Source organism: Argopecten irradians, chromosome 11 (assembly GCF_041381155.1).
Source record: "Argopecten irradians isolate NY chromosome 11, Ai_NY, whole genome shotgun sequence".
Lineage (NCBI taxonomy): Eukaryota > Metazoa > Mollusca > Bivalvia > Pectinida > Pectinidae > Argopecten > Argopecten irradians.
Genome location: NC_091144.1, coordinates 38,817,306 through 38,830,882, shown reverse-complemented (window position 1 = coordinate 38,830,882; position 13,577 = coordinate 38,817,306). Strand labels below are relative to the sequence as shown.

At 33.4% G+C, this 13,577-nt stretch overlaps 1 protein-coding gene across 4 annotated transcripts; it reads left to right on the top strand.

Annotated features, from left to right (window-relative positions):
• Positions 1 to 597: 597 nt before the first annotated feature.
• LOC138335513 (uncharacterized) lies at positions 598 to 13,199 on the top strand. Of its 4 annotated transcripts, none has more exons than XM_069284633.1 (2): positions 598 to 904; positions 9,744 to 13,199. In XM_069284633.1, exon 2 carries the CDS (start codon positions 10,380 to 10,382, stop codon positions 11,130 to 11,132), a length of 753 nt encoding a protein of 250 aa, XP_069140734.1. In that variant the 5' UTR covers positions 598 to 904; positions 9,744 to 10,379; the 3' UTR covers positions 11,133 to 13,199. The 4 variants fall into 4 exon arrangements, with proteins under 4 accessions (XP_069140734.1, XP_069140737.1, XP_069140735.1 ...); XM_069284636.1 differs by lacking the exon at positions 598 to 904 and adding an exon at positions 8,871 to 9,218; XM_069284634.1 differs by lacking the exon at positions 598 to 904 and adding an exon at positions 9,227 to 9,480.
• The last annotated feature ends 378 nt before the right edge of the window (positions 13,200 to 13,577 follow it).

Sequence of the window (13,577 nt, the reverse complement as noted above, 5' to 3'; positions counted from 1 at the left end):
AGAAAAAACCCACTGATATTCTGGTCCTCTTTAACATTCAATTTGCAGTCCATCGGTTTGAGACAATGACTATACTTTAGTCTTTTTATTGGAGGGGTTGAAGCTTTTATTTAAGCGGGCGTTAACTTTACTATCCTCAGACAATCATCGTTCCTGTTGACGTTAAATGCCTCAGAAGAGAGATACAAGTAATTGCAATATGGTTTAAAACACTGGACTGTGTGTTGATGATTTTGATTCCTGTATTTATTGTTTAACTCTTCCGGTAGTTCCTACTTAGTCCTACTTTTAAAATATTTGTATCTCTTTTGTTTGATTTTTATCTTACCGCCAGAATGAGGTGTCAGATTAATTAATTGTTTATTATGTCGACAACTTATTAGACCAATGAAACAGCCGACCTCATAAAGAAAATCAGACACCATTCAAATTACAAACTCAAGCATAAACCGATGCAGTTTTTATGTGATAAATATTTTTTCTCACTCAATGACTGCCATTTATGGGCGTCCGACTTTATTTAGGCGATCTTGATTTAAAGTTCTACATACAAGGCGTCAGACTCCATTTGGGTGCGTTTGATTTAAAGCTCGGGAGTTCGTTGCGTAAAGTAAAGCATTCATCTCAAACAGTTTATAAGTAGATGGCTGGGCAGGTGTGTGCTTGTTCAGACCTAGATCTGACAATAGCTTTGTGAACAATACTACGCTATTTACCTACACTCACTCGCTGACTGTCAAAGCTAGGACATATATGTTTTGCTAAAGTATTGTTCAAACTTGCTCTACATATCTTAGTAGTACTCCACGACCGGTAGCGAGTAATCGGGATTGAAATGTAGATTTGTGTTTGTGTTTACATATCTGGCGTCACGCCGCACGTTTAATATGTTTACATCCTGAAGGTAAGTTATTTTTTATATTTTATTGTTGTTATTTAGTTGTTGATTTATAGTAAACGTTTCTTTATTATAATGAAATTGCATATATTAGTATGTATGTGTGTCTGTCAATAGATGTCAATACGTCTTTTAGACAGCGTAAATGTTTTTGATTATAAAGAAATTGTATTTATCTGTGTGTGTATAAGTCAATAATATATATCTTCTAGTGTAGGTGTTTCTGAATATAAAGAACTTTTATATATCTGTATATGTGTAAGTTAATAAATTTCAATAAATTAAGTGTAAATGCGAGAGTGATAGATTCTACATACGTGTGTGTGTCATTACGCTTTATTGTTGATAATTTATTGATAATTTAAACCAGAACGCGAATGCTATATTCTTTAACAAATTTCAAACGTTATATATACAATTATGAGTAATAACTCTTCTCTATATGGAAAGTATAACACAACATGATAGCAGCTGTCTTATTATTAAATGTGCTACAATTACATATCGATTTCATTATATTGTTATAATACTTCGACGTAAAAAAACGCGATTGAAAATTTCCGTTATAAGTATTTCTATTTGTGCCTACGGCATCCCTTTTTCTATTCGTCACACATACTTTGCATTTATTGCATTGTTTGATGTCCCTAGTGTACCCCTTTACAATACGACGTTCATGACATGTACACGAATGTTATTACATTGAATAATATTGACAGTTGATGTCATATTACGACGGTGGGAAGTCATTTTGATATTTTAATACATACCTAAGCATTTTAATGTAAACATCCTTCTGACCTTATGAAGGTTTTCATAATGCTCATATCGCGATAGATCTAGATTTAATTAAATTACAATTAATAATATGTTATCATCAATCGTGAATTGGTATTATTGTCAGTTACAAGGGACGATAATTTGATATATACACATAATAACATTACAAGCAGATTTGAAAAGATTTGTCAACCGACAAAACACGTGATTTTATTTCAAAGTCAAAAAAAAAAAAACCCAAAAAACAGAGTACAATGTAACATGACACATTCTTTGTCTCATGACATTGTTTCACTGCCTATTACACACAATCTAAGTGTTCAAAATCGAGGATAATAAAAATATTCAATCGTTTAACATTGAATTTGGCTATGATGATAATTATATATTATACGATACTAATATTATTATGAATGCGTGTTATATATGTAGCACTCATGTTTTAAAACCTTTTTATATTGTGTTTTATTGATATTTTTTCCACAATATATATACTTTGCATAGTTCATGTCAACAATAATTTACCTATACAATATACCAATTTACTTACATAACCCCTGTAAGATATTCCGATATCAATTTATCAATTTCATGCAACTGTGAAGACACGTCGCTTTATTAGAAGTAATAGTTAAGTTTTTGGATATACAGGTATGTGAATGGTAGTATCATATACATATCTCCAGGTGGATGATAAGCTATCAGTTTCGATCACGTTAAAGACTTACAATAGCGTGAACGACGTTCGTAGATAGATAGTATATATTTAAATGTCCTCTATATTCCTACCTATAGCCTAAAGGCCCCCTCTCATACACAGTTCGTTTTAGATCTTAATTTCTAACTTGACAATATGAATGGACATGTTGATATCACATTTCAAACTTCGTGAATGAATATCTATATTAATATTTCTCTCCTTAACTTATACTCAATAATATTGTAAAGTTTTCAATTTAGATAATAAGATCCATTCAATTGTATTGCAGATTTCCAGATAAAAATATAATATAATAAATCACAATTAATATATCAGATTTCTAATAAGATTTTCTCCACAATTTATCAATCAAATTTATATCTAGCACAAACTTTTTTGTTACCCACATACAGGTATGATAGAAACCTACGTTAATTAGGTATTTAGATCAAACGACACACCATATATAAAAAAAAACTATTCTTAGAGATGGTTTAAATGTGACATTGCCATGACCTTGGGGGTAATTAAATATAATATTTGTTAAGAGCTTTGAATTTTAACAGTAAGATTTAATATAAGAGATGATTTAATTAACACTGCCATTGCCTTTGGATAATTAAATATCATATTTGTTAAGAGCATTGTCTTTCAATAGTAAGAGTTTAATCGATATACTAGTTTCTTTACCTGTAATATGGAAATCATTTTTGCGGTAACTTTTAATTCCATTTTCAAGATATAAGCTTTAAAGATTTTACATCGATCGCGAAAACAAGGTACATAACGTATACAAAAAAAACTTTCGATGACCCGGTTGTAAGAGCACGATGGGGTCTTTGAGTAGGAAGAAACCGGAGTACCCGGATATTTTTTTCTATTAAAAAAAAATCATGAGAATTTTGACCCATGAATATAACCGACTAAATCGCATTTCCTACGATTATTAGCTGTTTGTAAGACAAATGAAGTGATGATGAAAGTGCATGGTGATAGAGTTAAAAGATACAGTGAACCAAATACCCAACCGCATCCTCGATATTCCAGGGGTTCCGATCACTTACGATCTCTACACCCCTGGACTATCTCATAGTAAAACTGGAGGCAACAGAATAGAACAGGTAACTTAGTCATTTGATGTACATCAAAAGAGCCGTATAACGGTACACTGTGGTTGACTCTGTGGCTTTGATGTTAGGCGTCGCTCTCTCTGTAGTCTTCAAATGAAATATTTGCTAGCCCGTGATTGGTCAAATGTTTTCCGCTGAGCTGCCTTCAATTTCACTGTGAGATAGTCCAGGGGTGTAGAGATCGTAAGTGATCGGAAGCCCTGGAGTATCGAGGATGACCCAACCGTAACTTAATATGAACATATCACTTGTGCCATATCTGGTAAGAAAATTTCAACATGTTATTTTTTCTTCAGTAACATACACAAAAAAAGTTTTATGAATAAAGCAATGAAAATCATTCAAATAGATATACAAACATTCAGATGCCCCATAAACATTACTAATAGTTACAACACAGAGTTTATGCAGTGTAAAATTCTTGGGGTTTTTTCCTTATGTATGTATGTATACATGAAAAAATACCTACAGAAATAACTTCGCAATTACAACTAGATTACTACTAAGCTTCATGGTCTGACCCATCGTCGGAGACCCACGGGTGATCGCACTACGAGGATTTTACGATGAGTTTGCCTGCCCACGGGTGATAAGTGTAGCGTAGTGTAGTGCGATCACCCGTGGGTCTCCGACGATGGGTCTGACCATATGTACCCATTCCATTGCAATGTAAATGTGATCATATTTATTTTTGGCAGTACTGTCAAAAATCATTTTCAGTTCTTATTTTTACTTGTGAAATTGAAACCGATGCATTGTAAATATAGTAATTTTCAAAATGTTGGTAACTTTTGGTTGTGAATAACATATCAATAGCACTTCTTGATTCGTGTGTATGAAAATTATGGAACATATAACTTTAAAATTCCACTATATTATAAATGATTTCAGTGCACCTTGTCACCAATCAACACGCTAGGTGTCAAATACTTCAAATTTTTGATCGTTATTATCAAAATATTTATCGTACCTTAAATACCACTTAAGAAAGATATCGACATTCTTCAGAAAAAAAATCAACATTAAAGTTAAGGGGAAATGAACCCATTTGCATGTTGTACTGCAGTACAAGAAGGTAACCCCATGCTAAGGAATCTTTAAACACATTAGATACGTGCAAGGGTAATTTTTTTATTCAAGTATACACGATATGAATTTCTCTATCAAGATACACATGACATGAATATGCATAAGGCTGGATGATAATCTTCAGTACAAATTTAATGTCATTATGATGGAATTTTTATTTTATTTTTAATTCGATTTTGCATTTCAACAACATTTAAGGGATGGATATGGCTTCAATAACTAGATTTTGTAGTTAGATCTAAAGCTAGCGTATCAAAAGAATAGCAAAGCATGTGTGCAAAATATAACTGGGATTTTTATTTGGTAGTGAACGTGGTTAGGAAGTGGTTCAAGTGTCCAACATTTTTATTCACGCTAACAATTCTCCTGAGGGTCGTGATATCACACGCGATGAGGTGTGATATTGATCGTAGGTCGATGGTCTTCCTCTGGTACTTCAACTTTTCTTCGAATTTACTGTGGCTTTTATAGATTATAAAACAAGACGAAAAAGAGTAGATGAATATAATTATTTCAAAGAGTAAAACACCAGACCAAAAAAATTTTGTCTATTGATATAACTACAATGTTCTTTAGATAGACTTTCATGCCTAACTCTCGTTAGATTTCGCCTTGCATTATAAGTAAATTGTAATATTTTTTCCTTTGTCTTTTTTTGTATTTTCTATTGTAAATTCTATATTATCTGACCCAGTTTGTGTTATTGTATCTTGATAAAGAGACAGACTGCCTTGATAATAGTCTATTTTGTCCAAACGCATATGATTGCTTCCTTGTCCATATTTATCATTTGAAGTACACAAATGTAATTCGTATCCTACAAATGTACGTTTGTAAGGACCCCGTGTTACCCGGAACATTCCTTTGATAGTACTTCTTTGACCTATATAGTTACTTAAAATGTTACCTCTATCCTATGTTATACTCGCCATAGGTTAAACGATTTTAACAATGTTCATACATGGGAAACCTTAGTATGATATTTTCATCAAAAATATTTACTTATAACGCATGATAAGATAAGTTAGAGGTCCGATTTAAATGTTTTAATCGCCCCCACAGGTCATACTTTGTTTTCAAAGGCAGAAGGATTAGAATTTTCATCTAACTGAAACAGGATCATCCTCGGGTCCAAACGAGATGTTCTTTTATTATCATTACAATACAGATTATCTCCTGTATCACTTAAACCGGTTCTATATATTATAATAATAATACTGTATCACAATAGCACTATACATTCTAATAATATCTTGATAGCGCAATATATAGTGTCATAAGGTCAAATAAATTCAAACTGATAGAGTATATAAGGTAACCATATATATCAACCTAACACCCAACCGTGACGTAATATGAACTTATCATATGTGCCATATCTGATCAAAGATTTCTACATGTAATTATTGTTTTTAGTAACCTCTGAAAAACCAAAAAGTTTAATGAATAAAGCTATGGAAATCATTCAAATAGATAAACATGTAAAATTCCTTATAAACATAAGTTACAACATAGAATTTATGCAGTGTAAGATTCTCGTTTTTAATGCCTTATGTATGTTTTAATAAATTAAACACCCGCAGAAATTATACTTAACAATTACAATAACACTCTAAAAATGTGGAATGAAACTGCAGATCACAACTTTATTTTGAGTTGAGTGTGTTGTTCGATGTCTTCTATCAAAAAGAGAAGATTTTTATAACACGAACATACCCCAGCCTCCCAACACACGCACTATCCACACTTATCGACAGTTATATGTAAACATAACCAAACGACGTAAAGGCAATATACAAACGATAGTATCATAATCGGTAATCAATATTGGAAATACAGTATCAACAAAAATGTTATTCAAGCAAGAGATGCTTTTTAATTCCCAGATTATGTTTTGTATTTTTTTCGGGTGTTAAATCATACTCATATCTTAAAATAATTATCTCATGACCATAACAACGAAATTTTGCAACATCGACACTACATTTTTCATCTCCTACACTTTTTGTTAAAGGTTATTATACCGTGTATCTTTCATGTCCATTCCAATAAATTATTATTCTGATATCTCTTACACTTATCCTCACACTATTGAATTTGTTATACACCCAACACCAACACCTACTTCGTCAGTAAATCACTGTCAATGTTAGGCTACTGTAGAAAATGACTTCAAACTTAAAAATATATACAATTCTAAAAACATTTTGGACTCCAAAAATCCTTTTCAAGATTCTTGAATCTGTTGTATGATTGGTCAATTAAAAATCAACAGGTCATGAAGTCTGGTGGTATCTGATGTAATGGAATTTGAGTAAGGATTGGTGATGATCTTGTATTGCTTGATGGACTTCTGTATGTGTGTTCCAGTGTAGATTACACAACACGATATTCAATAACGTATTGAAATAGAAGAAAACTAAACTATATTTTATATCTTGATACTGTAAAACCATAATTTACTTAAAAATATGTGTATTTGTAAATACAGTTTATAAGTAACATGTTTTGCTTTCACTTTTTCAAATCATCACATTTTATCCAAAAATAAAATGCTGTTTATGCCAAAACATCTAAAATAAATTATATATTTGTTATGATTATGAAATTCTAGTGTCAAAGCCAGGCCGAAGTAATGTTACTAAAAAGTCGTTTCTCTTCGGCACTTTCCGTGAACTAGAAAATATCTTGCTTCTGACTTACCTCGAACAATGTTATGACTAACATCTCGGAACATCTCTTTAATTTGCATTAGTCATCGCGGTGCGGTTAGGATTGTCTAATTCTCTCTTGGCATCGTAGATTATCATTGTTCTCGGATGATTCAATAGTTTTTAAAACACTTGCAGCGTACATCATTAACCCATTTTTTTGTTTATTTATTTATTTTATTTTTTATTTGTTGGTTTTTTTGTTTGTTGTTGTTTTTTTGTTTTTGTTTGTTTGTTTGTATGTTTTTTGTTCTTGTTTTTTTTTGTAAAAAGGTATAACAGTATAGCACCCACAACACACACTTATATGTAAACGTGTTTTCGCCAATCTGATTAAAAACATACCCTTATTCTCACTGCGTTTCAAAGAGGATCTGAAAACATCTCATAAGGGGTCATGTTCCGATGAACTTTCGGATTGGTCAATCAAATTACCGCCTCTAATTTTTTCGACTGGGACAAACTAGTGTACAGAGATTTCAGAATCTTTTTATGTTGCCATGTCTTATTACAACAACAACAATATATTTATGTCTATACCAGACTGACTCTTAAGTTATTGATCAGACTTTTTCAACAGAATTTTTTACTAGATCATCTCCCCTTTGTTTGCAACTTAGAAACAGACATGTAGCAGAGATAAAGAGGAATTACGTCAAGCCAAATCTTAGTTATTGTTTTTTTTTTTTTTTTTTTTTTTTTTTTGGGGGGGGGGGGGGGGTTTATATATATTATACAGACTGGTGGTCAGTCTATGTATATCCATGCAGGACGAAATGTCATTTTCAGTTGATTTTGCCATATGGAGAAAATAACGGTCATCTAAACGTAACTCCTACTTTAATGTTGTCAGATTCTCTGATATATCATCTGTCAAATTGAGTGAAAATAAGGATCATTATTTTAAATTTTAATCAGACTGGTGTTTTAAGTGTGATTTTGAGATTATGATATACGTTTAAAGAAACAAATGAAAAGTAAGTCAATCAACATGAGATTTTTTGTTATCATTTATGTTTTGTATCTAGAAACTATAAAAGAAAAGCTGAAACTTTCACTGCTAAAGTTGTTCTATTTATTGTAATAATACTATTGTTCTTAAATGAGCAAACCTTTCATACATTTAAAAGTCGAGGCATCAAGAAAACATTATCGTAAAGAATCTACTATATCGAAAGAATATAATATAGAAATAATGAGTTAAACAACGAGATATGTTGTAATGTTTTAGTGATGACCTTCTTAGATCGAGATAATGAGAGTTATCGAAGTTTAGCAGTTGACGTATTATTAAATTATTGATCGAGATAACGAGACTTTGTAATATAGCCTGCACTCGAGATATCGAAGTTTGGGGATGACCCTATTAGATCGATTAACGTATTGTCAAAATATTTCATATCAGATTCTTGGGTAGTGCATTTTCCTTATATATTGAATCTGGACTCGAGATATTGAAGTTCAAGGATTAACCAGTATTTTGTGCTGACGAGTCTGACAACAAAACCGTGTGGCTTGTTTTTGATATAGTGCATTATAGATGTACACTAATCATCTGCTTGAGGAGGGACCGGTACGCAGAATCTGCTTTTCCCCTCAGACAGAGAAATCCGATACGTCTGCATTGTTTGCTATAGGGGAATTGGCGCATTGGGTTTGAAACAGCACTCTCTATGGCTTCGCTGCTCTCAAAACACCTCTGTCTGTTCCATTGAAGCTTCACAACTTACCAAGGCAGATCAAGTGGGGGATAACGTCGGTATAACTACACGTGAATAACATTTATGGAGTTTGTAAGTTAAGTTTTGCCTGGTTGGATCTCCCATGGATGGCCCCATAGTGTTAGACAATGCCGGATGAAGCTTCAGTCTGTTTGATTAGTTGTGACTGTAGCCAAAGGATGAGGAGGGGTATGTGACCTAAATCGTGCCAGGATAAGGCTTTAGTACAGTCGCTTAGAACTTCGAAAATTTTACAGTCGAGGCTTTAATTATAGTTTCATACACAACTATTAGTGAATATTTTGACGCAGAAACCGAACTGTGGGCTGACAAGATGATCTGGTATTAAATAGTAAGGATTTTTAAAGAGTCGTCTGCTAGCAATTACAGCACTGTATACTTCGTTGTAGCCTGTGCCTTTGTTTCACACTGCTGCGATGGGATGAGAATGGTGGGTCTATATTCTACATTTGTGTATTTCTGTTCTTCCGGCATTGAAAAAAAACTTGACAGAAGTTTTGGCTGGATCATCTAGAGGTCGTATTTAGAAATATTGGGCTATATTTTAGGCACAGTTTGTCTTGTGTAAAGAAGGCTATACAGGAACGGGAGATGTGAACATGTGAACTGTATGTATATTGTTTATAAATAACAAAATGTGAGTATATAAGCTTGTAAACTGTATAAACAATTGATATTTTATTATACTTGCAGTCAACGGATTATCTTCAGACGCCATGGACTACCGATGGGAAAGTTCCACAACATGACGGATTATGGTGCTGCGGTGTGTATGTGATGAAACATCAACGCTATAGCTACCATTAATTTGTGAAGTATGATAAAGTCAAATTATAATAATGAAATAAGGCGAGCAAATATCCGTGTAGTATACATGGCGTGATGCTGAAACCAGTGTAATGCGTCAGTGCGGAGAAGTTATTTTTAGAAATATGGTTTAGTGAATCGAGCAGATCATCGCAAGGAGGGATTATACCGTTGTGGGAGTATATATATGTGTTGTGTTCGCACAAAACACCGAAGCTTCGTGGCCCTGTTGTTTCTATAGTATATATAGATATACAATAACGTTTACATGTTACTCTCATCACTGTCGTGGGTATACCGACAACTCTGGACGTGTGTGTATATATATCATATATATATATGTGTGTGTGTGTGTGTAACGGAGGCAATTTGTTTACCGCGGTACTGTGAAGTATTGTAAAGTTATCAGCATCGGTGAAAAACACCCCATAATAATCTAAAGCGGAAAAAAACTACAAGAAGAAAGCTTGCTGTAAAATATGGCTTACAGAAACGGATGTAATTATCACAACAATACTTCGGATGGATACATTAAATTTGTGTTTCTATATTATAAACCAGGATCGTAGAATGTACAAAAGCTCTGTACGACCGGGCAACTGTACTTCCGTACACGCGTTCCTGACAGCTAAACCGCCAAAACCACCGTGCTGGCTTGATCTCAAAGTTCAACACCAGAGGGCGTCTTCGGACGAAGGTGGGTCAAAAAGTTCACCTGTGTCACAGCAACAGCAAATCAACCTCCTTCCTCGGTCTTCCAAACCAGGGAAGCGCATGCGTGCTAAAATACATCGGACACGAAGTCAGTATTGTATAGAATCCGAGGATCTTCCGGACGACGTTGATATGACAATGAACCTTTCGGAAACCAATCCCAAGGATATAGGTCTCCGAAAACAATTGTATGATGATAGTGTTTACATGCAAGAGACAACAAGAAAATGTCAAAACTGGCTTGACAGTCTTGAGGCGTGTGGCCCACCGGAAACTGTGGTAACTACTTCCGGGTTTGACGCTCTTTCGGAAGGTTGTGATAGTCAAGTCGACGTGGAGGTTCCGGATGATACTGTGTGGTATGACGATGACCCGGATGTAGTTCGACAAAAATACAACAGTAGTACATCTAGCTCTGATGATGAGCGGACAACTATACAAACTAAACATATTCCAAGATCTCTCCAGTCTACTATAAGTCCAGATAAGTCTTCGAGTTTGAAAGGCTCGAGTAAAAAATACCATTATCGTGGTGTTCTATCGGGGGATTCGCTACTGTGATAAACGTTTACAGTAGTGAGGTGCAATGAGATTTAACATCATCCGTATGTCGTCATATCCATATATAGATACACAGTCAGACTTCGTTATGTTAATATCTTTATAACTCGAAAAGTATGCTTAACTCGAGGTAAAAGGCATAATGGGTCTATGTGCAGGCGCAGGGATTTTTCTGTACATTTGGAGCCGAATTAAGGGCCCTTCCCATAAAACAAAAAAAAATTGCAGCATCTTCCTAATTTTATATAAATAGTATTCCAAATAAAGACGAAATGTAGTTTTTCAAAAGTTACAGGCCTATGAAATTATTGAGTAAGAAAATCACCGAGGCGAGGACTAAGATAGGTTATGCCTAGTGTCTAATTCCATTCATATAAATTGAAAACTGAAATTAAATGTTTTATGTACATAATTCTCAATGAAATCAAAGCTGTAGTGTAGTACAATTTTGTAAAGCGGAAAAAAACTTGCTCATTTGGAACAATTGTTAAATCATTTTAAAGATTTCCGTGTTGCCAACGACTTTGAGATAACGGGGTCTGATTGTTTCCCATTGAGATAAGAGTGGTATGTGTGTTCCCTTATCAATTTCCTTTTAAAACCATGTCACTGCTGTTACATTTTCATAACGCCATCTGATACAAAAACATCCAAGAAAGTATATATGTTATTCTAATTGAATGTTGAATGTTTTAATCCATTTTCCATTTTCCCATAAAATATCAATCAGTACAGATCCAATCATGCAGAAAGCAAGTATTTCATTGTTTCTTTCTGTTCCATGTTTCTCTGTATGGCCATACAAATCATATGTATGTTTCTGGTAACATAAATGAAAAATAGAGAAGGTCGGTTAAGAATTTTTTTTCATTATTATTTATTATTAGTTTTGGTGAAGGTATGATATTATGTTACTTTAGTTAAGGCTTCAGTGTGTCCAGAAGTCTTTATTCCTCAATTTTAAATTTAACGTAATATCTTCATACTAAACAAGCGTAAATAATCAAAGTTGAAACCTTCAATAAAAACTTCTTTGAAAACATTTTTTGAGAGAGTGTGATCAAATAGCCAGGATGGGAGGTAAAATCTAAGGTAGGTAGGGGTACCTGAAACATACGTATAGGGTTTTTGTATAAAACAGAGATAGTTCTGCAAATAAGCTCACCAATTCGTAATTTAATGGCCTTATATTCACACCGATAAACATATAATTAATTCCTTAAAGTAGATATCGTATTTCTTTTGCAGAGATCCTTCATTTTCAAAGGTATGTACAAAATCAAAATGTTTTGACCAGTGCATATTCAGAATGATAAACCATTTTTTGCTGTGAGATTTCAAAGGTTTCATGAAGACTATATCGTTCAAATTAATTATAATCTTCAAACATCCAAATATGATATATCATGTATCATAATAGAGTACATAATATTCTGGCAGTGGATATCTAGTGTACTCATAATGTGTTCTACACGACACAAGGTATACAAAGTTATCTTGTGCACAACAGATGTTATGGCGGTCGATACCTGGTTAGCTCAAAATGTATTCTGAAGGACACCATGAATAAAGTAGATATCACATCACATCATATATTCTGGTAGTCGATATGTGGTGTACTTCTGTATATTCTGAAGGACACCAGGTATGCAGTACATATCTGGTGCACAACTGATATCATGACAGTCGATATTTGGTGTACTCAGAATGCGTTCTAAAGGTTACCAGATATGCAGTAGATATCTGGTGCATACTAGATATTATGACAGTCGATATGTGGTGTACTCAGAATGCGTTCTAAAGGTTACCAGATATGCAGTAGATATCTGGTGCATACTAGATATTCTGACAGTCGATATGTGGTGTACTTAGAGTGTATTCGAAAGGACACTAGGTATGCACTTAGATATCTGGTGCACAGCTGATATCATGACTGTCGATATGTGGTGTACTCAGATTGTATTCTGAAGGAAACCAGATATAGATACGTCAATATGTCTGGTGTCATAATTAGTAGAAAGAGGGAAAATGTGTATGAACAATTTATGATAAAAATATTTTAACGATTTTTAGTTTTAATTTTTCCTTCTTCCGATTCTAATATTTGATGAAAATGATCACCTATCCTCAGTTTCATCAACATTCCAATTTCAGTGTTCCCTCATACATATATACGATTATTTTAAAAGATATTTCTTTTTAATTCGAGTTCATTTTGTAAGATTCGTCAAAATAGAAAACTGTGATTTGTTTATTTAAGGCATGCGTATTAAGCATGTCTAGACACCCTCCAGTGATTTTATTATGTTGCTGATAATTCCAACAAGTTTTTATCTCAAACTTTTTTCTGGTGTTACAACTTATTATATATGCTAATGAGATTTCGGTTTAAGTTGCAAAGTCTTAAAGTTGCTTACTTATTCTTTTCTGATGCAATATGGTCAT